Source organism: Camelus ferus, chromosome 33 (assembly GCF_009834535.1).
Source record: "Camelus ferus isolate YT-003-E chromosome 33, BCGSAC_Cfer_1.0, whole genome shotgun sequence".
Lineage (NCBI taxonomy): Eukaryota > Metazoa > Chordata > Mammalia > Artiodactyla > Camelidae > Camelus > Camelus ferus.
Window position 1 is genome coordinate 14,000,201 of NC_045728.1, and position 27,998 is coordinate 14,028,198.

Here is a 27,998-nt window from a genome sequence, read left to right on the forward strand (position 1 = left end):
AAATCTGAGTAGGTGTTCATTTGATGTGCCAAGAGAATGAAAGGAGATGAAAACACTCCACATCTTCCAATGTCCCCATACTGTGTTCCTAGTGTGGGAGGACTGGGGCCTGACTAGATTCTCTCCGAGATACAGCCTTATGAGGAATGCTTTTCCTTAGGAGTATAATGCAATCCTGTTATTTTAAAAAAATGTTTCTGAGTTTCTGGCATATTTTCACCTTATGTTAAAAATGTAGCTTATGCTTATTACTCATGCATCATAATGTGAAATTTATTCATTCACTTGACAAATATTTATTGAGGCATGGTATAGCACAGTGGTTAATTGCATAAGCTCTGTCTGCACCTTAGAAACTTTGACCTTGGGGCAATTGCTTAATCTTTCTAACTATGTTTAAAAAAATACGAGATGGGAGAGGATAGTATGGGCCATGAGGATTGTTCCAGGGAATAAATGAGATTATGCATGCAAAAATGCTTAAGAAGAACTCAATAAGTACCAAAGTAGTAATAACAAAAATAGCAAATATAAGTATTACTCTACACTAGGATGCTAGATTTCTTGGGATATAGGACCTTACTTTATAGATCTTTCAGCATACATATGGCCTCCATTTTTTTTTTTTTTTAATGGAGGTACGGGGGATTGAGCCCGGGACCTCGTGCATACTAAGCACACACTCAACCACTGATCTATACCCTCCCCACCATGGCCTCAATTATTTTTATCCTTGTTGTGGTGGGACTCTGCTTTACATTTAGCCTGATCTAGGTAGCTTTACTTCCAGAGAAATAAGAATAAGAATAAGTAGGACTCTGCAGACTGGACATGATCCCGGTGACCGTGTGATGATGGTTGCCTGCTGGAGCATCCCTGACTTCTGGAGGACTGCCTGCAGTTCATGCACTGGGGCCTGTAATTACAGAGCAGAATTTCCAGGGCTGTGAAGACTGGGCAGTCTTGAAATTAGTTTATGCATAATGGATAATAGGAGGCTGTTTTTAAGTGTAACTCATTTGGTGGGTTGGCAGATCTTGACTACCTTTTTGATATGTAACATTCATTTATTTATTTATTTTTTTTAGCAAGATGAGGACAGAGGGCTCCTCTAGACTATAGCTCAGGCTTAGCAATTTACATTCAGTAATCTCTTGGTCATTTAGCCACAGATAATTTGTCATGGTTTGTTTTAGCTGTTGTGATATTGATATTTATTATGCAAATTGCATTTCCTACATCTTATTGTTCTGCATTCTATGAATACTTAAATTATTATAAACCTTTACACTTAATATGGCTCGTCCTTCAATTTGATGCTTGAGTAACAGAGGGTCAGAGCGCACACGATCTTTTAGAGGGAAAGAAAATAAGTAATTAAAAAGCAGACAAACAAGAGAGCCGGCTGCCTGGTTGAGAAGAAAGCAAAGGCAATTTCGGGGAGGGAGAGCGAGTCCGGAGAAGCGAGTCGCTTCAGCCTGGAGAGCTTCTCCCAGAGACACAGGGAGCTCAGAGCACCTGTTGGTCCCCAGCCGTCTTAGAGGATTAGGGGGCACAGGGGCGGGGGAGTGGGTTTGAGCCCTGAAGGAGGAAGATGGCAGACCCTATCTTCACACCCCCTGCCTCCGCCCTCCATCCCAAAGCCTTGACAGAAAAGATTTTTTGTTGAGTGTGTGTAATAGTAAAAATGTAACATTACATGTGCTCCATGTATATTAAGTAGACAATATATATTAAGGCCGCGAAGGAGACCTTCAGCAAGCTGGGGGAGCCTAAGCCAACCCTCCTGGATCTACCTTTCCCGAGAATCTACCTCAACCACACAGAAAATCCCAGAGCTCGATTCCGGCTCCTTTCTCCCAAATATGCCCAAGTCTACCGCTAGGTTGTTAAGAGGGCTCTCCCGCTCCACCGGACGTGCAGAGCACGCATGCACTTCTCCCAGATTGTTTTGTCAATCCGGGGACCTGCCCTCTCACTCTCTACTCCCGAACAGCCCCCGTTTCCCAAAGATCTATTCCTTCGGTGCAAGGTGAGTGTCGGAAATTTGCAACGTTTGGTTTCCAGGCCAGATGCACACGGTGTACGGGGCAGGGGAGCCTCCGAGGGAGATTCTCGTCGTCGGTCTGATACAGCGATTGTTATAAACATTCCTAATGAAAGTGTACGGGAAGCTAGACCCGCCCCCGGAGTCGGTGCCCCTACTAGCCAGGCGCGCAGGAGAACACTTTTCCCTTGATCCCGAGGAAGCGAAAACGAATTTTAACATAAACATATTTGCATACGCCCCTCCCCTGACCCCGCCCCTAGGTGGCGCGGGCGCGCAGCCGAACGCCAGCGCCAGGGGGCGGGGTGGGGGAGGGGGCGAGTCCTCCGGGAGCCGGGTTCGGCTCGCGGCGCTGTGATTGGCCGGTCCGGACTCCGCCTCCAGTGCATGTCATTAGCATCTCATTAGTTGTCCGCTCGGGCTCCGGAGGAAGCCACCGCCGCCAGTCTGAGGCAGGTGCCCGACATGGCGAGTGCTGTGCTGCCGAGAGGACCCCAGTGTGCGGCGGCGGCGGCGGCGGCGGCGCCTCCCGGGCTTCGACTCCGGCTTCTGCTGTTGCTCCTCTCTGCTGCGGCACTGATCCCCACAGGTAGGTGTGGGTACCGGCCCGTTGGCCCCCTGAATCTCTTAAGGCATCCCAGTGGCCGTAGCTATGGAGGGGGGAAACGTTTCCATGACAACCTTCCCCCACTTTCTAAATCCAAATCGGAGGGAGTGTGGAGGGGAAACTCAGGGCTGAGATGGAAGAGGTTGAGGGGGTCGGTAACCCCCTTTTCGCTTGCCCATCTGGGTGTGAATTAGAGCCCTTAGGGATGGCTGCACCCACACCTTTTCTCCCAGCTTGGCGCGGGGTGCGGAGTGGAGTGAGAATGGGGGGCCTGGGGGCTGAAGAATATAGGGGAAGGGGTGGGTCGAAGGCACCCAGCAAACCTTCCGGACCCTTCCAAACTCGCTGTTGTCCCCGTAACTTGCAGGTTCTCCCGCCTTTCAGGGCTGCCCACTCACCCCCATCTCTCCCGCGGGGCCCCCAGTTCTCCACCCCCGAAACCACCCCATGGCTGACTAGCGGCCGCCTCCAGCGCGATTCCTCACTGGTCCACAGGACATCCCCGGACTTGTCTGATCGCTCCTGCTTTCCCCGCGCTCTGCCTTTCTCCCCTGTCCCCGAACCGCGCGCCCCTCGTGTCTCCCTCCAGCAGGATCGCCGCCCCTCCGCTCCCTCCGCCCGGCTGCGGGTCTCCTTGGCCCGGCTCCAGGCAGGGAAAGTTCCCCGGGCCCGGCCCCGTGAGGGGGAGGACGGTTGCTATCGCCGCCTCTGCGGGAAGGAACCAGGGAGCCCGCAGCCCGCCTGCCCCGCGGCGTCCTCCGCCACGAGTAGGGACACGGGTTTTCCAGGCTGCTTGTCATTTTCGGCAGCTCGGGGGTGGTGGAGGGAGCGTTCGCGGCCTCTGCGGCCAGGCGGACACCCTGCGGGCCTCCGGGCGCCCCCTGCGTGCAGAGCTTTCTTGGGAATTTGCCCAGGGGCGGCTCTGCACGCCCGGCTCCTTCCCTGAAGACGCCGAGCACTCGGCAGGAGCACGATGTGTGGCTGCCCGTGTGCCGGGCGCTTTAGCGCGGTCGGGAAAGAAGAGGGCAGTGTTTGCTTTTGCTAACAAAAGGGAGCCGGAGCTCTTCCCCAGCGGTGAGGCCGGCTGTGCTGCACCCTGCCTCCCCTTCCCGCCACCGCGGCGCTGGGCGGCCGCGCGGCGTCCCCGCGCCCCTGGCCGCCTGCTGCGGGCTCGGAGCGGGCAACCGAGACCAGGAGGCCCAGGGCCGCGGGGGGCGGGGAGGTGCAGGAGGGGTTGCAGCAGGGCTCGGCGTCTGCAAAGCCCCTCCTTGCAGCTCGGGAGCTGCAGGACCCGCGAGCAACAAGTGGCAGAGGACACCGAGAGCTCAGCCCCCACCTGCGGAGCCCCCGACCCGGGCGGGCGCAGCGCTGGGGCCACCGTGTCGCTCCCGGGGCGCCTCTCCGCTTGGGCTGTGCCTTTTGTTTACACGCTAGAGGACACACAGTTACGTAAACACCGCAGGAGACACGCTGTAGGAAATGGGGAGATCTGGGGGTGTTAGCTTTGGATTTGGGGGATACCAGGTTGGTTAGTACCTCCCCAGACAGGCTGGCAAGGGGAGCTCGGCTTGGGGAACCTATTGGGGATACATAGGGATGGGAATCTGGCAGCACCTTCAGATTCAGAGCAGAGGATTTTTTCTTCCATGCCACTGTCTCCGGATGTTTATGTTTTTCCTCCGTGAATTCTTAATTTATGAGTTACGAGATAATTGGGTTCAGCGGATGCCGGTGTGGTTACAACTTCATTTCGGGTGATGTCTCTGACTGCATGGGTTCAGTAAAATGTTCCTGAAAGAGATCCCTCGTGCTGCTGCATTGTAAAAAGCGCCAGTGTCAGTTAAACGTGAGCGCGAGTACAGGCTTGGTAACTGGCGCATAATAGAGGCAACAATAGACTTGTATTGGCTGTAAAAAAAAGGAGGGGGGTGGTGAACGCTGGTCGGGGATATTGCTTTTCGACTAAAAATGGGAGCCATGCAATGCCTCTGGGCAGCAGAGCAGGATCAGATTTTAATCCTCTGTCCAGCCTGCTCATTGAAGGCACCGGGTAGTAGCGACAGTACCATATTTGTAACTATCTCGCGGTAAGAAGTTGCCTTCCCAGCGAGGGGATATATGCTGACTTAGAAAGGAGCGGGCTGGAACTCAACCGTGCATGTCAAAGCTACAAGAAAATTCTGTTGCCAGTTACCATGGAAGCAGCTTCTTGCTCCTGTGTACATCCCTGTTTGTACGCTGGTTATCAGATTGTGTTCAAATTAGAAAGTAATTGGGTTTGATTGGTAGTGAGGGGGTGAGGTGACTTACTTTAAATCTTTTTTTCCCCCTTTTAATGCAGTTTTTGATGCTGAGTTTGAGCAGGGGTGTTGGCTTAGTCCCAGGTCCTAGACCCAGAGAGTAGATTTCAGGAGGGAACCGGGGGATTTCTCTTGGGCTGGTCTTCTTAGTATAAGCTTTCTCAGAGACCTCCCGTTACCAGTCCCAGGATTAGAGAAACCTGTTGGTGTTGCTAACTTCCTTTTACAGCCTTGCTGAGGTAGCATCTAGGGCCATTGTGCAGTAGGTCCTGGTTCTGTCTTCCCCCGTAACTGAATCCACCTGTCTCCCTTGGAGAAAATCTCCCATCCCTCCTGTGGTGTTTGGATGAGATGGATGTTACTGAAATGCAGCTAAAATGGGATTGTCGAAGCTCACTCCTCAGTGTAGATCATGCCCCTTACGTTTTGGGTGATTGCGTGATGTTTGCCACCCGAGTGACTCAGTAGTTAATTACTCTCGTCTTACCTTTTCAGCATTAGAGAGGACGGCTGATGGGTAGGGGTTCGAGGTGGCGCTGGGAAGCCCTGGGGGCTAAGTGTTTGCCTGTCGTGGTCTGTCGAGGCTTGTACCCCAGGCACGGGGACTTTACAAAAGTGCCGCCCTGCTATTGTTGCCTTCTCCCCAACCCCCGCATCAGATCGACTCGCCGCAGGAGGGACTTGCACTTGTCTGTGATAGCTCTGATAAAATATCCCTCATTAATGCCACTTTATATTTACAGTGTGTCACTGGAGACGCACAAGGCTTCATTTAGTGACTTGTGTGACGAGACAAGCTTGCATTATTTGCCTGGGACATTTTGGAGGAACAAGAGACCCATTGAGCAATCTTTTGAAATGAACAAATACGGTAAAAGGGGGGAATAAAAGAGCAGGCAGTTCTCTGGAACAAAGAGCTTTATTCATATGGATGTTGTACATGCTTTATCCAGTTTTCCCCAATGGCCCTCCTGGTAGAGGGGAGTGGGACCGGGAAGAAGCCAACAGGCAGGACACTGCGCTTCCTCTCTGCTTTCCTGACTTTATATTCTTATCTGACTTGGTCCTCGGCTCCCAGGCTGCCCTGCTCATCTCACTTCGCTCCCTCTAAAACCCCAGAAGGTAACGGATTCCTGGGTCTAAAAGGGAGATTGTGAAATCCTTTCTCCCAGCTCTGAATTTCAGCGGAAGAAAGTGCAAGCTACCTGTTGAGATGGACGGTCGTTGGCGGCTCTGTCGGTCGAATGGAAAGAGATGTCACTTTTCTAGGATATGTGTCAAGAAGTGGTTGATAGTGAAAGTCAGATGGGTAAGAGGTCTTGCCATTATAATATTAGCCTTACTATTTATTTTTAAAGAAACGCTGTGAAAACTGAAATCCAAAAATTTCATTAGTGGCGCTCTTGGAGTTTTTGCTGACTTTTGCCCACACCTGGTACATTTTGGCCTTGTGCAAAAGTGCATTTTTATTATTCCTTGGCCTATTGCTAAATGATTTTCAGGCTTTAAAAAACTGGTAATGTTGCTGTTACTGTAAACTCTCATTCTCTGGGTTTCTTCATGTGACATTTTAATGCTTAATCAGCCACTTGGAATTTACATTTTAAAAATGATTTTGTGGGTGCATGTGTTTAACAAAAGGCCCATTTTGATGTAGGAGAATCTCTTAAATTGGGCCAAACTAATCAATGCTATGATTGGAATGGAAATTTACCAGCATATGAGGAAATTTTATAAGAAATCCAAAGGATTCAAATGTTGTATCTTTCTTGGGAAGAATAATAACTGACCATTACACTGGGCATTTTTAACAGAAAATCCGGCACAGAAAGGAGAAATCACACAGCGACATCTGTTGCAGAATTGAAAATTTGCTGCTTTGAATTGCAAGCAATTAGTCCCACATAAGCACCTAATGGTATCAGTTAGTGTGTGTGTATGTGTGTGTGTACTCCCAGAAATAGGTATATATCCACATGCATATATATGTACATAAACAGAAGCTTGCCCAGTATTCATTTTCACATTTAGAATTATTTATTAGAAAATATAACATTGTAACAAATTTTTTTTTCTGAATATCACCTGTTGATGAATTGGAGATACTTACGGAATTTTTGAAAGAGGAAGGATATTAGACATCATCTGGTGAAATCTCATTATTTTGCAGTGAGGCCGCCAAAACCCAGAGAAAAAGGGACCTTGCTTACCACTGAACTGAGGCTAAGTTAGTTACGATTCCTGGACAGGGAGCAAGTCCCTTGATGTCCAGCCAGTGAACCTTCTGTTCCCCCTCCCAGCAGGGATGCCCAGTGAGGGATATGGATCACGGGCAGACAATATTTTGGGTAGGAATGGTTTGTATCCTCAACGCAGCAGGAGTAATTGTTGTTCTAGGTAATAAATCGATGGGTCAGAGGAGTGACCTCTGGGAAAAAAGGACCAGTTTATGGTAACGCTGTCTTTGGTGTTGACAAATGATTCTGAAACCTCTGGACTTTATTTGGCAGCCGCAACAGGAATGTTGTCCAAAGCACCTTTGTAGGGGAGAGCTCCGATTTGTGTCGCTGTATTAAGTCAGATGCGTGAAGCTAGGCTTTAGACGTTTAAGCTAGGCTTTAGACGTTTAAGCTTTTGTTTTGTCATTTCAAAGATTAATATTAACAGTAGAACTGATTCTACATAACTAAAGAAAAAAGGAAGCATCCTTAAGAACAAGAACACATCTTGATTTGCTTACCAGGTACTTTGTCTCTTTCCCTTAAGGCAGGGAAAAAGCTGAGAATCATTTTTTTTCTTAAAGAAAAAAATTATTTTAGCAAGATGACTTTTTCTACATTGATTCTGTTTATTTTTTTTACTTTACTATGGAAATTTCCAATTATACACAGAAGTAAAAAGAATGCCATAATTAACTCTGCGTGCAAATCATCCAGTTCAGTAATTATCCACCTGTGGTCCATCTACCTTCTGTACACCTCCTCCCCTTCCTGGATGATTTTAAACAAATCCTGGACATCCTATCATTTCTTCCGTAAATTGCTTTGGAAGGAATGTCTGCACGATACAGCTCTTCCCCTACCCCCATAATCACAGCATCTTTAGCTCAAAGTGCATCTTCTCCACTGGTAGACAGGACGTTTGCCCTATTCCTGCTTTACCCAGGAAGGTAGGGTGAAGGCTTGTTACAGTGGGTCAAAGCTGAAGCAGGAACTGGAGAAGCCGGAGCATGATTACTGGCTGCACTGAGGAGAGCTTTTCGTGTGGTTTGGTTTATTTTGAGCAAGGTTTTGTTTGGATCGGATAAGATGAGTTTTATTGTTGTGTAAATATAGTTGTATAAGTATGCAGTAATTGTAACTAATCCCTCAACTGTGGTGAGCGATGGAGAACACCCTTGGTGAGATGGGCCATTTCTAGTTCTCAAAATGAGTATTCTCCATCCGAGGACTTCTGGAGGAAAGGCTGTTTTCTTTTGATGGCTGTGAGATACCGCATTCTTATACTTTTCTTTAAATATCTCCGTGGTATAAATGCCTTTGCATTTTGTGACTATATGGCTTAAAAGAAAAAAAAGTCTTTCCCCATTTCTAACTGGATGAGGGCTCATTTCAGCCTGTATTCTGTAACTGAAGTGATCACAAAATACCAACTTTGGTGTGGGAAACCCATACAAACTGTAAGTATTTGGGCCTTATTTTTGTGGGGTGGGGGTGTGGGGTGGTAGAGAGAGAAAATGTTAGTTACTCTTTTTACATCTCAGTGTTTGCCCCATGATTTAAAACGTGAATTTTTAATTTCAGCTAGAAAGATTCGAATGCTTCTGTGTTAATTTCTGAACTTCTGTGGTTTCTCAGCAAATAGACGGGTTCCATTTTTCCAAGTTTCGGGAAATGTGAAGTTTGTGTCGTGTGTGCGTGTTATGTGTGTTCAAAGAGGTTCTTTCTCAAATGTATTTAACATGGACTATACATCTTGAAACGTTTGGTATTTTGGTTTCCAGCCAAATGAGTCATCTACACATGGGGATGGTTTTCAGGGGTCCTAGCAGCCCTGGCCAGGTAAAAACCCACCTTTGTGAGCTGGCCACGGCCATGGCACAGGAAAAGCACAAAGGAATGCCTCCATTCACGGTTTGGGGAGCGCCACCAAAAAAATGAACAAAAAGCCTTTGTTTGGAAACCATCCATGAAGGAAAGAACCCACTGGAATGTTTGTAATTACAAGTGGCACCTCCTTGTTTAAATTTCAGAAGCCACGGTTTCTTTTTCAGAAATTCAAATTGCAGGCTCTAGCCAGCAGCTGCTGTTGTGGTTAATGGGCACTTTCTCTTTGAAGATCTTCCAGTGCTGGTTCTCAAAAGCTTTGGTGCAGTTGGCCTTGAACTAGGGTTAGAAGAAAGGGAGATTTAGGTATTTATATACATGGCACAGCTACAATGACGTGTGGCCTTTATTGTTACTCAAAAGAAGAACTTGGTGGTAAGATTGCACTAAGAAAAAAATCTCTTAGGACTGACAGGGGTCTTGAATGGGGTGATTCAGAGAGAGGTGAGGTGGGGAAAGTTCTCTCTTTTAGTTGCTGTTTTACTGAAGTATAGTCATTTGACCCAACATTTTGATCTATATATCTCAGAAAAGTTAAATAGGCTTGAATGAAAGTGCTCTGATACATATTTCAATGCAACTCTATTTGAAGTTGATATTCCAGTGACAGGGACTTTTAAAAATGCCTAGAATAAGTAGCTTGGTCTTGGCAGTCTTCCTTGGTAAGGTAGGCACTCTGAATCCTCTTGAGCTATCCAGCACTGGACGGCAGTGTCAAGTTGGAGTTAAGTTATGAGGTCCCCCGAGGGGGTGAGAGGGGAATCTGCCTAAAAACAAAGGATTCCCTGGCCCCGTCTCTCCCGCTGTCTGTACCGTATCTCTGTTTGGCTAGGATTAACCTAGAAGTTAACATGTCAGAAATTGAACCTTTCATCTTTTCTGCCACAGGTCTCCACTTTTCTCAGAGTCTCTGTCATTGCAAATGACATCATCATTGTCCTGGTCTCCAAGGCCCTGAAATTTGGAGTCTTTTTTTCCCTCCTTATCTTCCCTCTTGGACTGAAATCAAATGGGATAAAATGGGGTGGATTATTTCTCTGCAGTGTTCTCTGGAAGCCTCAATGTCCTGTCTGAACCACGCTTTACTAGCCTGAGCTTCCTCACCAGTTCCCCTGACCCCACCCTCTGCGAGTCAGAATTTAACTCCACTACGACAGTTACAATTCTTTCCTGGCCACAGGATCGTGACACTGCCCTTTCAGAAAACCTAATTTCAAATTCTTGCTTCTTGCACCAAATTCAAAATCCACATTATTTTGTCTCTAGGCTGTTCCTTCCTCGATTGCTTTCTCACTCCTTTTCTAATTGCCCTCGTTTCTTGTTACTTTTCAGCCCAAACCTGATGGGACTGGGAGACTGATGATTCTCCAGTGAAACCGAGGAAGAAAGTGGTTGCGGCTGATCTGCCTTCATCTAGTTACCTTTGCATAAAACTGCTCTCTGATCTGTTTTTCTCTTAACTATTTTCGTTTATAATCGTAGGATGGCTGAATCTCCTCGCCCACCTCAAGAATAAACATCTTTCCCTTGCCCAGTTTCACTAACACGGGCTTCTCTAAAATGTACACCAGCACAGACACTTCTTTTTCTGCTTTACAGGTGTATACATGAGTATGTTTCTTTCCAGCGAGCCAAAATGTGTCGGTATTATTGCCATTAATTTAATGAAAAATGTAAACCTTGGAATGCAGAAAGCGGATTGTGCCTATTTGGTAGGATGGGTTTGCATCTGGGCATTTACTGTAGCTTGAAAATAGTGTAATTGACTTGACAAATTACAAGCTGGCAAGGTAAGGCTTTTGGACAAAACATTAAACCTTTAGGAGTTGGAAGACTTTGGAAGGGTCAGGGTCAGAGGGCCTCGCCTGGAGCTGTTGGCTTGGCATAGATGAGATCAGCCCCTCTGAAGATACTCCAAAAGATGCCACCATGTTTGGTGTGTTTAGTTACTATGAAGTCCTACCCTGGGAGCCAGAGTGAAGTGCGCTAAAACCCCAGGCTTTATTAGCGTTATAACACTTTCAAGAGGGTTCACTTTGGGAGCAGTGCAGTGTCACTAAACACAGTCATCTCCCCCATCGTGGCAGGTGGCATTATTATTTGATGACAGAGAGGGTGAATTGTTACTGGCTTAAGGAAAAAAAAAATGAAATCTTTGTTTCTCAGTCTAACTGCTAAACTTGTTACCTTTAGGATCTTTGCAAAGCCTTTATCTGTTAATAATATTTGCTACAGTTCTTCCCTTATTTTTCTCCTCGTCTGGCATCCTTCCCCTGCAGAGTTCAGTTTTTGCTAGTGGAAGGTTATGCAGCATGATAACTCAGTGATATGAAAACTTGATTATCATGAAGTACTCTGGGATGGTCTTGGGGGAAATGGGTGTGTGTCAAATGCGGTTTGTATTTGGCTCTTTGCTGATTATCAGCCCAAGATAAGCCAAGCCTTTCAGACCTTACCACACGTCATCAGCTTCTGAATAGAAGAGAAATCCTGCTTCATTTCTCTTGCAAAAACCCTTTCTTAAACAATGAAAACTTCAAAGATTGGGAGAAAAACAAACCAAGTTAATTTAGAACCAAATTACTGCTCAAATGGTTTTATCTCTTAAAAGGTTCAAGTAGAGATTAGCTTAAATGACACTGAACTTCACTTTTCCTTGTGCATATCTCGTGAGTGCTAGTCACTGTGAAGAGACCTCTGTCTCCTTTCTTTTGGTTTTTGTTAATAATCACTTGAATGTTAGTGGCTGTTTGTTTCTGTTTCTGGAAGCATATCTCTCCATCTCTAGGCCAGCTTGGCAAGCAGAAAAAAAAAAAACCCAGTTTAGGTTAAAGAACAGTCTAGAACTGGTGCTTTGAGTTAAAAACATTAAAAACAACCTATGTTACAGGGTGTTAAAAATAAAATAAGGTCGAATAGATGTACGCATTTGAGAAGGAAGTGTTTCTGTATAGATGGCGTTTATTAAAACAGCCACTGCTTAGTGATGGGGTTTATGTTTCCAGCTATTAGCACAACTACTAACCACGTTTGAAAGCACTGAAAAATTCTATGCTGAAAGGATTAATTCAGGGGGACTCAGCCTGTCTCTAAGGTGTAACTGAAGAACAGTGGCAGTTAAATTAAGGTCCCACATGGAGGTGAAAGTTTTTTCGAGGTAAATGGAATTATTCACTCACTTTGGAGAAGTAGACAGTGATTATAATCTCAGGTTTCTGGGCCTTTTAACAGAGACAGGACTTTATTATTTCACTTATCCTCTTATATTTCATATACTATAGTTCAATCAAGAACTTACATTTCTGTAGCTAACCCATAAGGCACTTGGTAGAAAAATGAGAATTTAAAAATTATTTTCAAATCGAGAGTCTGTTTTTATTGAAGACATTGTGTTAGGTACAGTCATAGTTGGGTGGATTGATCCCTGAGAGTTACAGTTGATTTTTTTTCTCAGCTTTGATTTTGAAAAATGTCAAAACTGTAGGAAAGTTGAAAGCAAAGTATAACGAATGTTTATACACCCCTTACTTAGCTTCATCAACTGTCAACATTTTGCCCATTTGTTTTATTTCTTGCTCTGTAAATAATGTCTCTGCACATATCTTTTTTTTTTTTTTTCCTGAACCATGTGAAAGCAGGTTGTAAGCTTGGTGACACGTCACCCGTGAATACTTTGGCACAAGAACTCCTGAGGATAGGGACAACTTCATATGCATCCTCAGTGCCATTATTACATTCACGAAATTTAATATTCAGTAATATTATCTAGTATCTAGTCCATAGTCAAACTTCCCCAGTTGTCCCATTAATATTTTTTATCTGTTTGGTTTTCGGGTCTCTTTCTTTGGATCTAGACCTGTTCCCTTGCCCTCCACCTTTTATTAATTTTTTTTAAGGGAGTGAGGGGGCGGGGGGCATCCTTTTATGGCCGTGGCGTTTTGCTGAGTTCTTATCTGCTGGTTTGTAGCGCATCCCACGGTTCTGCACATTGTTTGCTCGTTTCCTCTGTAGTTCGATTCAGACTGTGATCGAAGGAAGGACCACCGCGAAGCTGATGTCACCTTTGAACATCACATCAAGACGGACATAATATAAGTTTTTCCTAATTTTAGCCATGGCGAGTTTGATCCCTTGGCTGACGATATGTTTAGTCATTTAGTTTATGTGGCTTTATAGATTTCTCCTTTTTTGTCCCTTGGTAATGAATCAGTAATTTGTGGGATGTTTTGAGATTGAAGATCCTGCTCTCTCAACGACCCTTCATCTAGTGGTTGTAACAGCCTTGGTAATCCTTGTCTACATCAAATATTACACTGGTGGTTACACAATTGTGCTTTTTCTAATTCTGTTAATCCCCTGCGTTGGGTAGAGTCCTTCCTGAATAAAGAACTTGCCTTTCCCCTTCCTCTCCTTTTTTTTTTTTTTTTTAAATCATAATAGACTCAAATTAAAAAAAAAATTCAATATGATAAAATTTCTTTACCATCAAATTTGGCCAGCGGGAACCCCTTCAGTCTGGCTCTTGTATCCTTTTCATGCATCTCTGTTAATTTTTAAGTACTTTCTTATTTTATGTCACAAGAAGCTAAGCTCATCTTATTTTCCCTGCTCAAGACCTGGAATCAGCTATTTCTGTAAGAAGTCTTGGTTCCTTTTAATGGGGAAGTGGTGTTTAGACATCAAAGAGGTGTGTTCATTGCTGTTGACTTTCGTTTCAGTGGACAGAACTAGGAGATACGTGTATATTTATTACTATATAAATTTAAGTATATTTATATATGTTTATCTGTATACATTTTAAATTTATACTTATACTGATGCCTTCAATTCCAGTCTAAGACTAATGTTCTTTCTCTCCTTTTCTCATTCCTTATTTGTATTTTTCTTTGGCTGTGGTGAAAACCTTGGTTCCAAGCCACATCAATGTCTTATAATTAATACTAAAAAATAGTTTTGGAACTACTCTACCAAGAACACTGCAGACAACAAACCTGCCAAGTGAAGCTCAAGATTTTTTGCCATTCTCTTTGCCTTTAGAGTAAGTCCAGTGAGGGTTGACGATCAGAGTACCGGGTTCACAAGTTCACGAATTCGTTCCTTGTGTGTGTGTGTGTGTGTGTGTGTGTGTGATCAATGGCATGTGTACTAAGGAGCATTCGTTTCTGTCTCTGTTCAATTTTAATTTTTTTCCTATCCTCGTTGATTTAATTTTATATTTTGAACGTGTAAGTCATTACCACGGCTCAAAAATCAAAACCGTATAAAGTGTCACTTCCTTCCCAATATTTTCTGGCCCATTCCCACCCGTCTTCCAGTTTCATAGCCAATTTCATTCTTTTCTCATACAGCTTTCTTATTTTTCTTTTTGAAAAGCAATAAGTAGTTACTTTTCTCAAACTTTTCTATAAACCGTGTTGACATCTGCCTGTAATGTCTTCTTATTTGACAAATCCTAGGTTCTCATGTATTAATTTGATGGTTTACTTCACTTGACTTTATTTTACTTTAGAAGTATTAAATTTTTTTTATTATTATTTTTACTATCTTCACATCTCTTCCATTCCTTCCTTCGGGGTAATAGTTCTCTTTGGGTAGTTGGAAGAATTCTGTATCTATTTTTCTTTTTTTCATTTAATTCACCAAGTTACTTGCAAGAAAATAGAGATTACCTCTTTTCATGTAGTGCAGTATGTGTCTCTGATGTTTGATGACTGGGCTTTACTTTGCTTCTCATCAATCATCACTTACCCTTCTCCTCATCCAATAACGTGGCAGATCTATGTCTCAAATGCCAATCCCCCAATTCTTCCTATCCTTATAAAAAAAGTTATGTTACGCAAACTGTAAAGTGCACAGCCCTTTGCATCTAAATCTCAGACAATGTTCTAAAGCTGCCTATTGAGCTTCTCAATCTGGATATTCCACAATTATCTCAAATAACAGTAACGATAAACAGCCACTGTTGTTTATTTAGTGTCTTCATTCACCATCTCATTTAATCCCCACTGTCACCCTGTAAGTGGTTACCCTCTTGCTTCGTTTTACAGATGAGGAAGCGAAGACGATGATAGGTCCCGTGTCCAAGAGACACAACTCGTAAGTGGTAGAACCAGGTCTGCCTTCAAAACCCACAGTTTTAAACACAACTGTATTTTCCTAAAGTTCAAGATGTCTGAACCTGAACTTAGCCTTTCTGCTCCCCGAACCTCCCTCGATCCTGTATCTTCTGTCCTGATGGAGGGTATCGCCAGTCTGCGCGATGAGTTGAATGGATCTGGGCGACGTCTTGGAGACTTGCTCCTTCACTGCCCTTTCCCCCTCTGTTTGCGACTAAGACCTCCTTACCTCTTGCAATCACTTCTGTCTGTTTCACCACCACTGTCTCGGTTTACCCTTATCCTCATTTTACAGCGGAGGAAAGTAGATTTAAACGAATCTAACAGTCCCTTAATTGGTCCATTTACCTCTAGTCTCATCCCTTGTAATGCATCCTTAACACTGCTTCCAGTGGATCTTTCTGAGACTCACATCAGATGGTCACTTTCTTACTTAGAACCTTGAAATGTTTTCTTGGCACCTTAAAGATGGGCTTACACCCCTGCAGCGTGGCCTGCGGTGCCCTGACTTGCCTTCCTCCCACACTCACCTCTTGCCAGCTGTATACACCGTGTTCTTGCTGTAGGACTTGCTTCAGGAGCTGCACACCGTGTTCTCACTGAACCGAAGTAAACATGTCCTAGATGCGCACCGGGCTGAAGCACCCTTAGCTAGACGGCTCCCTCCTACCCATCTTTCGAGATCCAGCTCCGAATTTCTTAAGGAAACTTACACGACCTCTCAGATGGGTTAGCTGCCTTTTCCTTGTGCCTCTCTTCTGTACTTCCTTAATTTTCCAGCTTTCCCGGACTTATCTTCTTTCCTCCTGTCAAACATCCTTCTCCAAATTGCCCCAAGGTCCCCCTCTGTTCTTGTGCACTTCATACTTGTCCGTCTTGTTTTCATTAACAGAAATGCCCCACCCTCTCGACTTCCACGTCTGCATGTTTAAATCCTGTGAGTATATAAAGACCCAGGTCCGGTGCTTCTCTTTCAAATCTTAATGTAGTTTCCAGCCTGAATGTATGTAGTATTTCCCTTTTAACTTACATTACAATTTCTCTAGCCATTCCATGATATTTAACGCTTCTTACCGTATTGTATGTTGATGTGTGTCCGTGGAAATGTGTCCCCTAGCCTTTCTACAGGAGGGACTTCTTACTCATCTTTGTATCCTTAACAGCATGGAATACAATGCCCTGCGCATAGTATGTGCCCAGGAAACATTTGCTAAAGCCGTGAATGAATTGGAAAGTAGGTATCCATTGCCCTTGAAGTCATTTCCAGCCCTTTCAGCATAAATGTGATCAGAGAATATGGTAATAATTCAGTCTTGAAGACCAGTATATAAAAATGAATCACTCCAAAGATTGTTTATTCACTCACCATTTTCCCGTTACACAGTCTGATTTGTGTATGAATTTAATTTAGTGGTTGTCTGATTATCAGCTTTTAGAACCATAGTTCCTAGTAGAAATTGTTTGTTCTCTCCTAATGGGTGAAGAGCTGACACTGTGTCTGATGTTTTCATAGCCTGAAGGACTGACTTTTATTGTTTGTTCATACTTGGTTGGTATCAGTGAGAGATTTAGACTGCCAGCCCAGGTAAGAGAACCTCTTTCCATTTACTTAATCTCTGTACCGTCCTGGCCTGGCTGGACTTTGTGTCCTTGCTCGGACTTCAGAATTGAAGCAACAAACCCAGAAACTTCTCTCAGAGGCAATCTGCTCCTTGTCCCCTCAGTTTTAACGAGAGTCTTGTCTTAAAGCAGGTATATTCTCAGGAGAGGCATGGTGAACACAGGGAAATTTAAACCTCAGGGTAACAGTTTTCCTTGTACCATAATAAAGATATATGTGGAGTCAGTGCCTTCGGGATCAAAAAATAGATCACAGGCGTTGGATCAAATGTGAGAAATGGCTTGTTGCTGTGGTTTTTCTTTTTAAAATGAGATGGATAAGGCTGTTTTGTGGAGATGCTTCCGCTGTTCATGTGACTGTGTAGTTGGTGCTAAATAAGACTGTGGCAGAAGTAAGCTTATAAAGTTAATTGCCTACAACTGATCTAGTTTTAAACAGAAAGATGATTTCCTGTCCTTCTTACATAGAAAATGGGAGAGATTTCATATGCAGGGAGAGGGAGAGAGAGTTTGCTAATATTGCCTTTTAATTTAAGAGAAGTTTGGAGTTTGTTCTTCCCTGTGAATATAGAGGTGGAACCACTCTAACCAGAGTTTATTGCTGTAATATTTTTTAAATGCATTTGTGACACTGATATATCTGTGACCTTGCAGAGGCGTTTTTGAAGGGGAGGGGGGGGCTAGGCTTTTTCTCACTGTCATAAGTGATGTCTGCTCAATAACTCTAACTTCCTGACAGTATTGGGAGGGGAGGAGGACCAATCATAACTTGTTTTTATGGCCTGTATCTAAAGTGTTTCCTTCATATTCACATCCATCCATTTAGACTTCTCTCCTCCCTGCCTGAGGCATGCATCCAGCCTAGTCTGTGTTTGGTGCTTTAAATGCTTTGAATTATGGAGAATCGTAGCATTTTATCGACGCTTCCCTTGTAGCTAGATAGCTCTGTATTGTCTCAGGTTACACAGCTTGCATTTCTTATGCATTGTGTGAGGATTATTGCAATTAGTTGAGGTTTTAAGTGGAATGACGTCTCTTGATTTTGTGCCATTTGCCATTTTCCTGGTAGACATTTTTTCAGAGATTGCCTTCTTCAGAAATCCTTCAAGGTAGAGGCCTTCAACCCTTCCTTTCCACTAAATCTTGGTAAATACATCTTTATCAGTGTGACCTACTGTCAGATAAATAATGATTTGATAGCAGTGTTCAAGAAAAATTCTACCTTTGAGATACGCATTTTGTCAGTGTGTTAATGTATAGTGTATGATTGATACGACTCAAGACAAAGAAAAGATGAGTTAATCAATTTCTTCTAGAATTAGGTGGTTAATGCTTCAAGCATCCTATTTAAAAACAATTGCTTCTAGGTCCTGGTGGCAGGATTGCTTATTTCATTATTCTGGTCATTTGCATGAAAACAAGTTGATGATTCTTTAAATACCAACCATGATCAGTCTTCTTTTCCTCTTGAAATGTTATTCCTCAAGCACTGTATATTCCATTCATTTAATAGCATGTATCAGGTCTGGACAGTTTGAATTTTAGGCTAAAGTAGTAACAGAAGCTTTTCTTCACCTTTATTTTTTTAACCAAAAATGATGTGTCATTTTCATATTAATTTAGCCATGATTACATCCCTTTATCCTTGTTTCATAAGGTGGGTGCCTACAGAGTTACGCTTTAATAGAATATTTTTTGAGGTTTTAGGACTTTTTTTTAAAAATAAGGTCATCACCTTGACGATTTTGACCTGAACTTTTCATGAACTGAAGGAGCAAGAAAAGGATAAACTGGAAAAAAAAAAAGGATGAATAGATAATCTACTTATAATGGAGTAACTGATGAGAGTGAAATTCATTTTATAACATTCATCTGGTGCTGGTTCCCAAAGCGCTCTACCATTTCCACCAAGAGAAGCTCCACATTTATGTGTTGGCTCTCTATAGGAGTCCCTTTGAAAAAGTGTTTCACTCTTTTAAAAAAAAGGATTTGAAAACCACAGGTCTAAACAGAATGAGTCCTTCAGGTTCAAAACAACAAGGCTTGGAGATAATGCCACACAGTTTCCTGAGATCACATCCGGGCTGAGGCCAAAGCCAGGGGCTGTAACAAGGAACATTCATCTGCCTCCTCTTTCCATATTCTCTCTGGGGCCCCTGAAGGTGAGATGTGACTGTGGCCGCAGCAGAGGACTGGATAGGAAGCTGAAGTTTCAGATCACTGTCATCTCTGTCTTTCCATCAGAGGGATAGAAAGAAGGGAGCCGGCATGGCATTGGAACGTAGAAGGCTTTTTATTTAAACGAAATCTTAAAAACATGGGGAAGATGTCTACCGAGAAAGAGGTGAGGGGAATGGACATTCTGGGTTGGAGGAGGACAACGTGAATAAAGGCTTACAGATAGGAAAGCTGAAATGGCCTATGAGAGATGGGATTAGTGAAAGATAGCTGGGGGCCAGATTGTGGCAAAACTTTGAATACCAAATTTCAATTTAATTCAGGAGGTCATTGGAAACTATTGAAGGGATTTTGAACAGGGCAGTGATGTCAGATTGGTGGTTTAGGAATACAAATCTGGCCATGGTTTGTGATTAGATTAGATATGAGAGATTGGTTAGGGGTATCATAGTTCAAGTAAGACTTAATGAAAACTTGAATTAGGGCAGTGGAAGGAAGAATGGAGGTAGAATTGACTGGAGAATGGGGATTGAAAGAAAATAAAGACTAGAAATGAAGGCATGCTTTGATTTTGAACTTGAGTGGCTTAGGGGAATGGCTCTTCCAATGAACAGAAATAAGAATCTCATAGCAGGTTTAGTAAAGGAAGACAATGAGCTTGGGTTTGGATATCTTAAACTTGAACTACCATTAGAACATGATGGAAATGTTCAGAAGGTTGTTTGAAATGTGGTAGGTACTCGAGTTTAGGAGAGAAGTTGAGAGCCAGAGGTACAGATCTGAGAAGTCATCTGTAAAGAGTTGGCTGATTCCACATTATGCATTGATTCGATCACTTATTTGATCCACATGTATTGAAATGCCCAACGTGTGCCAAACAAACATTAAGTTAAATGCTGGAGAGGAGCATATGAGAGATCTTGAAGGGACTGTTCTTAAAGGTAGAACCTTAAGGAAGGTGTGTTTTTAGGAGTCAGGATAAGGAACTGTGATGACCACCAGGGAAGACTAGTCAGAGGACTGGAGATCAGCGCTATAGATGGAGGAAGGAGTTGTAAGTGGGAGACAGACAGGGTTGATAGGGGAAAGAAGTCTGTTAACTAAGTTACTAAAAAGTCTTGAAGCGAGGTGGATTGCCTTGGAAGTAATGAACATTGGGGAGGAGGTTGTATATGAATGAAATTAGCCAGGTAACTTAGCCAGTCACACAGCAATGAAACATTTATTTGACTCCACATTCCAGGTTTTTGGCCTGGAGCGTACTACCAGGAGTCCAGTTCTCCGTGTTGTACACTAGTACACCACGTTGTCCCCTTACCAGGGAACTGTGGAAAGTCTGTCCATATTACTTAACATGTTTAATTAAGATTCTCAAGGTTGTGGTGTTGAATAAAGAGCAAATGAAAGAACCTCACCATTATCCTTGTTTTGCACGTAGTAAATGATGGTTTTGGCAAGCTTAAGCATGGATGGAAGCTGTTTTTCTGAAAGTGTGCTTCTTTAATGACTACCACCAAAGAACAAAAACAAATCTGAGTGTAGCGCAGGGAACACTCTCAGGATGCCAGGACGAATCTAGGTCAGCTTAACGGCAACTCCCATTCTTCACAGATTAATGTCTGCTACCCAGGTTTTCAACGTGCTGGGTGAAGTCCAGAAGGACTGTGCACAGTTCCTTAGCGCATATTAGTCAGCAGGGGGTCACGAATTAAACTGATGTGTGGGAGCCTTTTGATTGACAGTTGACTAGCGAGAGTGCAGCTCAGGCCTAATATGGCAGCCTGCTGAGTTGTAGTCCGCATTTCCTTAACTCTTCCCTGCGAAAGAGAAATCCATGTGGAGTTTTTGCATATCATCTTTAGGACATGGCTCACCTCCTCCTATAGGTGGAAGGATCAGAAAGTCACTCAGTTTAGCAGTGGAACTTTGAAACTGGAGCGGGCTGATCTGTTATCTTCAGCATCTTTTTTTCCAGCCATGCCTCTCCAGCACTCTTGATGATGGAAGTATTTTTCTATGAGGATGGAAGTATTGTATATCTGTGCTGTCCAGGATAGTGGCCACTAGCTGTATGTGACTACTGAACACTTAAAATGAGGTTAGTGTAAGTGACGAGTTGAATTTTCAATTATATTTAATTCTAGTTAAATTTAAATAGCCTCGTATGGCTAGTGGCTACCATAGTGGATAGCATGGCTCTAGACTAAAGATTAAGAAGCCAATTTCTCCTGCGCCTTGGTATTGGAAGAGGGGTTGGATGAGGGCGTCGACATTCACTCCCAAGTCAGTAGGTTTGTATTGAATCTTGGACTCAGCTCTTGTGGGTATTCAAATTGTGCATTTTCCTCTGCTTTTCTCTTGCTTTTCATGGCTAAGAGCTTCTGGAAGACCTTAATTGTCTTTCCTTCATTTGAAGAATTGTCCCTTTTGGCCTCAGAGAGGTATAGCTCATCTGGTGCACAGATTAATAGCGCCAGCTTTGTCCTTAGAAAGCTAACTCTTGAAGGTTACTGTTACATGACTGTATGACTGTATGCCAATTCACATTGTTACCTTTTTTTTTTTTTGAGTGATGCCGAAAGTGAGTGAAATGTGAAAAAAACATTATTCATTTTAAATAGTTTTGACTGCCAGGTTAATGCGACTCTTAAGCGAAGCTTCATGAGGTCTGGCCATAGTAACTGCTTTTAACTTGATTTAAAGTTCTTAAACATTCTGAATTGCTTCACCTAATCTTTTTATACTGAACGTACAATTTTCAGGCTCTTTTTTATTTTCAAATCCATAACTGACAGCTGCTCAACACCTCATTCAAATAGTTTTAAGAGTTTTAGAGAAAAAGTTGGGACAGACTGGATTTACTGACATCAGTTGGATTGAGATATCGTGGATTTAAAGATGATAGAGAAGGCGAAAGAAAAATAGGGAATAATTGTCGCATGTTCACTGCTTGCCCAATGACAGTGACTTGAAGCCTAATAACTAACAAACTTGAGGGTTAGCAGAAGGACATCTGAGTTAACTTTCAGAACTTAACATAAGGAATAAATATTCCATTTGGAAACAGAATTTTCACATGTGGTCCCATTTGTTTTACGGTATTTTAAAGAATACTGGATGCACAGAAATGCGTGTATACCAAAAACTCACTACAGACTTTTTCTGGAGATACGTTCTACAGATTTTGAGGCTATAAACTCCTTGCAGGAGCTAAGTCTTTAGGGGAATCTGTGATGTCTAGTGCACAGCCAGTTATTTCTCAAATGAAATTGACCATTTTATAGGAGAAACAAGACTGTAAGTTCTTCCGCCTCTACTTGCAGTGACAAGTGGGACCTACCCTGTGACTCAGCTCAAAAAAGCTCGGTGCTATAGTGAATATGGAGAAGCTTCAGGGGGGTCCTGTTTGTCTACGAGTTAAATTAATGTGACTATAAATTTTGTCCTCGGTCTTTTAATGCCTTTTGAGTAAATGCTGCACGCATTTCTGTGTGGGAGTGAGTATGAGTGTCCCCTACGTGCTGGGCGCCGTGACAAGTACTAGATTTACAGAGATGAATTATATAGGGCTGCTTTGCTCCAGGGAGTTATATTTCAGTGTCTTGTGCAGGAGATAGTAAAACTAACAATGCTATGTGCTTAGAATTATAGTAGACAGAGTTTGGGGGTGCTGCAGAAGTGTGGAAGAGGCGTGCCTACCTCGGTGTGAAGACTCAGAGTCAGGAAACACTTTCAGGAGGCCCTTGAGTTGGGTCTTGAAAGATCGGTCAAAGAGAGCCATACACACAGTATGAGGAGTTTTTCCAGGTAGAGAGAGAACATGTGGACAGAGGTGGAAGCATAAAAAGCATGGGGGTGGGGAGGTATAGCTCCGTGGTGGAGTGTGTGCTTAGTATGCACGAGGTCCTGGGTTCAATCTTAAGTACCTCTGTTAAACACACAAATGCAGCTAATCTCCCTCCCCCCACCAAAAAAACCCTTAAAAACTAAAAAATAATTTACAAAGCATGGGGGATTCTGGGAACTGCATAGTTTGGCATGGCCAGGGGGGAAAGCCTTTGAGGGTGCAGCCAAAGGTGAAGTTGGAGGTGGTACAGAGGAAGCTAGAAGATAAAGAAGGGAAAGCTGATCACTGAAGGAGCAAGGGCCAGGATGAAGGCCAGGAGGAGGCATCTGCTTGGAGAGGAGGATGTAGAGAGACCATTTTTCTTCTAAGATGAAGGTAATGGGACAGGCCTTGAGAAGAAGGATGGGTGTAAGGTAGGTTGTATGTAGGGGGGCTGAGGACCTGAGAGATGGAGGTGCTCCTTGGGAAAGCTGGAGGTCATGCTGTATCTGCTGATGTTCAATGGAGCCACGGAGTGGTGGAATGCTGGAGGGAGAAATGGGAAGCTTTGAAATGCCCTCTGTGGAAACTCAGAAGATTGTCAAGAGCACCCGGCTGAGGCTGGAAAGCTCATGGCAGTGACCTGACCACAGTCCCCTTGGCCTCCCCTGGGCAGCAGACTGATTGCTTCTCTTTTCCAGATGGACGGTTTGCTACCCAGGTGTCCCCGATCCTTTCTTCCCTTTTAGAGAGGTGGCAGGTCAGTGCATCATGGACATTTAGTGCTGAAGGAGCTTCAGAGATCGTACGGACTAGCCTCCTCGTCTTTTAAATCAGGAAACTGAGGCTCAGAAAAGTGAAATGACTTACTCAAGTAAATCCAAGGCCAAGACTGAGCCCCAGGCTCTGACTTGCAGCCCAGGGCTCTTTTCTGTACCCTTGCTGCCTCCTGGATAAAGATTATGAATAAATTCCATTCATTATGGATGCTCTTAATATCCTATTTTGGACACTGGGAATCCAATGTCATTTTCTTTCTCTTCTACCTTTTTTTCCCCTCCTCTCTGCCAGGCTCAAGCGGGTATAACCATGCTCTGAGATACTAAAAATAAGTAGGGTTATCTATTTTTCCCTAAGTGGAGGTGATGTTTGATTAGATGAGAATATTATTTGGGGCTTGTAAAAAGGTAGATCTTAAATGGTGAAAGGTTTGAAATTTCTAGTCTTATAAATGATCTAGTTTTAAAGATAGATGGATTTATTCATTCTTGCATATATTCACTCTATGTTTCATTTCCATATTTCAAGAGTAAGAACCTGCTAGGTGTCAGGCATTGTGACAATGTTAGGACGAGTTCCCACATCTGTCCGAATGTCTGCTGAGAGTCAATTCTCATATTATACCCTCTCCATCTAGAGTACCAAGTTTAATATCAGTAACTTGTGAATGCCTCTTTGGGATCTGCTGTCTCCATCCTTAGCCTAGACAAGCACTGAGAAGCAGATAATAGCATGTCTGTTGGATAAACACAGATTTGGCAGGAGTGATTTAGTGTGGAGCAGGGGACCCTTAATTAATTACCATTGTTTATAAGACATTTTTCTCCTTTGTTTCCAAGAATAAGAATTATTCAACAATATGATTGATAAATAAAACGTAAAAGGTCAGTTATGGTTGCCCTGGTAACTATATTTCTCAGTACGTATTTTGTTTGCCCTGAAATGTGTCCTGGGTGATTTACTGGAAATCAGACTCTGAATGTCATGACTTTTTGTAGTTGAGTTTCTTATGTACTCATTTGGGACTGACAACTTTGTAGGGTTTTTTGGGGGTTGGATTTTAAAGCTGTAGGTGTGATGGATATCCCTGTGTGTGTATGTGTGTGTTTTTTTGGGAAGCCAGACAGCAAACTGATTACAGTGAATCTATTTGAGTCAAAGAAGAACTTCCAAGTCTAATGTGGGACTTAAGAGAATTTGAATGATTTGGGAGATACATGAAATTCTTTTCTTAAAAATCTTTTTCTTTTCTCTTCTTTTTTTTTTTTTTAATTGAAGTACTGGGGATTGAACCCAGGACTTCGTGCATACTAAGCATGTGCTCTACTGCTGAGCTATATACACCCCTCCCTGAAATTTCTTAAAACTGGAAAATTTTAATGTAGAATGTAGACAAAGCACATTTTCTAATAAGTGATCAGGAGTGTAAAATATACCTTTTAAACTTAATTCCTATGCAATTAATTTTGAGTAGAAAAAATCATTTTCGAAAAAGTATTAAAGATGAAAATCAAAATAATTAAGCAATTAAAGCAATTGCTACCTTGAAGATTTTTGGTAGCATGAATTAAAGTTAAGTGGATAATTTAAAAAAAAAAGTTTAGCGTATTCTGTGACCCCAAACAAAAACCTACTTCAAGGAATTCAGCTTACAAAAATAGTTTAAATATATACACAGAAGGATGTCACTACTGCTGCATTATTTTTAATGGCAAAAAATTGGAAACAACCCAAAAGTCCATCAGTAAGAGACTGGTTAAATAATTTATGGTTTGTCCATATAATGGAATACTTGTAGTCATTAAAAAGAATGATGTCCATCTATGTCTACTGACAGGAAGAAATTTTCAAGATATATATCGGTAGGTTGGAAAAAAGCGCCTCGCAGAGCTCTGTGTATGTAGAATGATCGTATTTGTCTTAAAAAACTTGTATTTTATATATAAATTAGTCTATAGTGCATACTAGCTAATTAGTATGTTCATTTAAAATTTGGAGACTAAACATGAAGCTGTTAACAAAGGTTCTGTCTGGAGAATGGGATTATGAAGCACTTTTACTTTCTCAGTTGTATTTGCATATTGTTTGAAATTTCTATGAAGAATATGTGTTACCTTTGTAATTAGAAAAAAGGAAAAGGTACAAAGTCTGCTGTTTAAAAGAGCTAAAAAAATCTGTTGAAATGGATGCTGTGTATAAATATATTAGGCTTTGTAGAAACCTTTTATTTATGGCTTTTGTCTGGATACCTCTGAAGAAGTGTGTATATTTATGTCTTTATACCTTTTGCACTGACTGATATTTAACTCTTTCCTGGGTGTGGAATCTACCAGCTGATTCTTTTTCTCACATTCATTTCTCAGATTTCAGCATACCTTTTTCTTTAAATTATCACTTTGCAAGACAAGCTTGTCTTGTTTCTCTTATTTAGTTGATATCAGTTATGCTTTGATGGACTTTGGCTTTTTGTTAAAAGAATTTTTCGTGGCCCAAATACTGGATTTCTTTTATTTTAAAGTTATTTAAACTGTATACCAGGGAATTTAGGAATGGCATTTGTAGTCTCAGGATTTCATCTGCTTGTGATTTGCTGGATACTGACTGAATGTATAGGTTCCTCTGGGTGTGTGTGTGGGTGTGTGTGTGTGTGTGTGTGTGTGGGTGTGTGTGTGATCCCAGTCTCTGCCTGGACCCCAGCTGCGCCAGCAATCTGGAGAAGAGGCTTCCCAGTACAATCGGTTTTTTTTTTGGAGAGGAGTCATCAATGCAAATAGGATTAGGAAGAAAATGCACACGGGCCAGCCCTTTATAGCCATTTTCAGTGTATCAGCTTAGTTTGTTCGCACACAGAGTGGAGCAGAAAAGAGTCACTATTTCAGATCCTTGCTGTGAGTGAGGCTGACTGTTCCAGTACAGTGATGGTGTCTGTGAGGATAAAGCTACAGACGGAGGTAGATCTTAGGTCACAGTGCCGACACTATGGGTATATTTTACGTATCTGGCAACATAATAGAAATTTAGGAAATAGCCTTGCATTTTTTATTTTCTCTCTTTCTGCTTTGGTTACATAAGGCTGGATAGGTAATTCCTTTCCTCGGAAATAACCAATGGATTTTTGTCCTTGGAAAGCATATGAAAACATGCTTTTGAAGAAATTTTAGACAACCATAGGTTAAGGTTTAAGGTAGTGTTTTTCAAAAAATTTTAGACCATGACCCATGCAGTCATATACACAATAAATTACTGTGTTCAGTGCGCCTTTTTTTTTCCTTCAGTATACTTTCATGTTTTCATCCCTTTTCCTTTTCTATCAATCCAAATTTATCCACTGTATCCTATCCACTGTAATCTATCCATTCATTTTTGTCTCCTGTCCTACCCTACTGTAACTTACTCTGTCTTGTCCTATCCATTTCTAGTCTGTTTCATTTAAACAAATGCTGGGTGGGAGGACCCATTAAATTTATTTTAAGACTCACTGTTTGAAAATCATTGATGGAAACGATGACAGACTGTAGTAAATAAAATTGCCAGAGGGCTTGGATGTTATATCTATTTCTCAAGTGTTGTCTGCCTTTTTCTCTGGAAGTCAGTGGGTTACCGTTCAGTTATGGTGCGTGTCCCCCTGGCTTGTTTGCTAGCATGGTTGGATGCCAAAATTCCGCTACCTCATTCTGAGATGTAGATAACTGTTGATTTCTAAGCCATCTTTCTTCCAGGAGAGTTTTTAACCAGGAAATCGTTGTCGTCCTGATTTTCTTACCCTGTAAATGTTGAGGAGGCTAAGTATGTAATGATGTTAATACAGTCTGCGTTTTCTCCGTGTGGATTATGCACTACAGAGTGTTTAATTCTAGGATGGCTTTCTCCTATCCCCCATCATGTTCCTGGTCCCCTCCTGCTGCTGTCGACTGATTTGCATAGACAGTACAAATCCATCGTAATATTGGACTAAGCCTCTGGGCCTAAGCCTCAAAGGGAAGGTAAATATGCCTCTGAGGGGGGGGAACCCCCACAAATCACCAACCCCCCTCCTCGCCCCAGTATACCTAGAAAACAACTGGAAATGACCTTGGATTATCTGACCTTGGTCATCTTTTATTATTGATAGTTTAGTGTTGACTTTGCTCCTGAACAATTTTATAACTGAATTTTAATCTTAGTTTTTAGATTATGTAACCAGAACATGTGTTATATTCTTGACACTCCTGAGAGTACAGACACTATCCGTGTGTTAATTTACTGTAGAAGCCAGCTCTGTGCCAGAACATCATTGATCTTTGATAAATGTATTGATTTGGATGTGAATTGCATATTAAATACTGAGACTGGGTGTTACTATAATAACTTAAAGATTTACTGAATGCTCACTTTGAGTCCATTTATCTCATTGTCTTCTCACAACTGTTTCGTGAGGT

The 27,998-nt window shown here is 42.6% G+C and overlaps 1 protein-coding gene across 4 annotated transcripts in view; it reads left to right on the forward strand.

Annotated features, from left to right (window-relative positions):
* Positions 1–2,472: 2,472 nt before the first annotated feature.
* Positions 2,473–27,998, forward strand: part of CADM1 (cell adhesion molecule 1) — a 315,991-nt gene continuing 290,465 nt past the window's right edge. For 3 of the 4 annotated variants that reach the window (XM_032472548.1, XM_032472549.1, XM_032472550.1), the window contains exon 1: positions 2,474–2,636. In XM_032472548.1, the coding sequence (XP_032328439.1) occupies positions 2,513–2,636 (124 nt within the window). In that variant the 5' untranslated portion in view covers positions 2,474–2,512. Of the gene's footprint in view, positions 2,637–27,998 lie in introns of all 4 variants that reach the window. The other variant, XM_032472547.1, reaches the window with a different exon arrangement.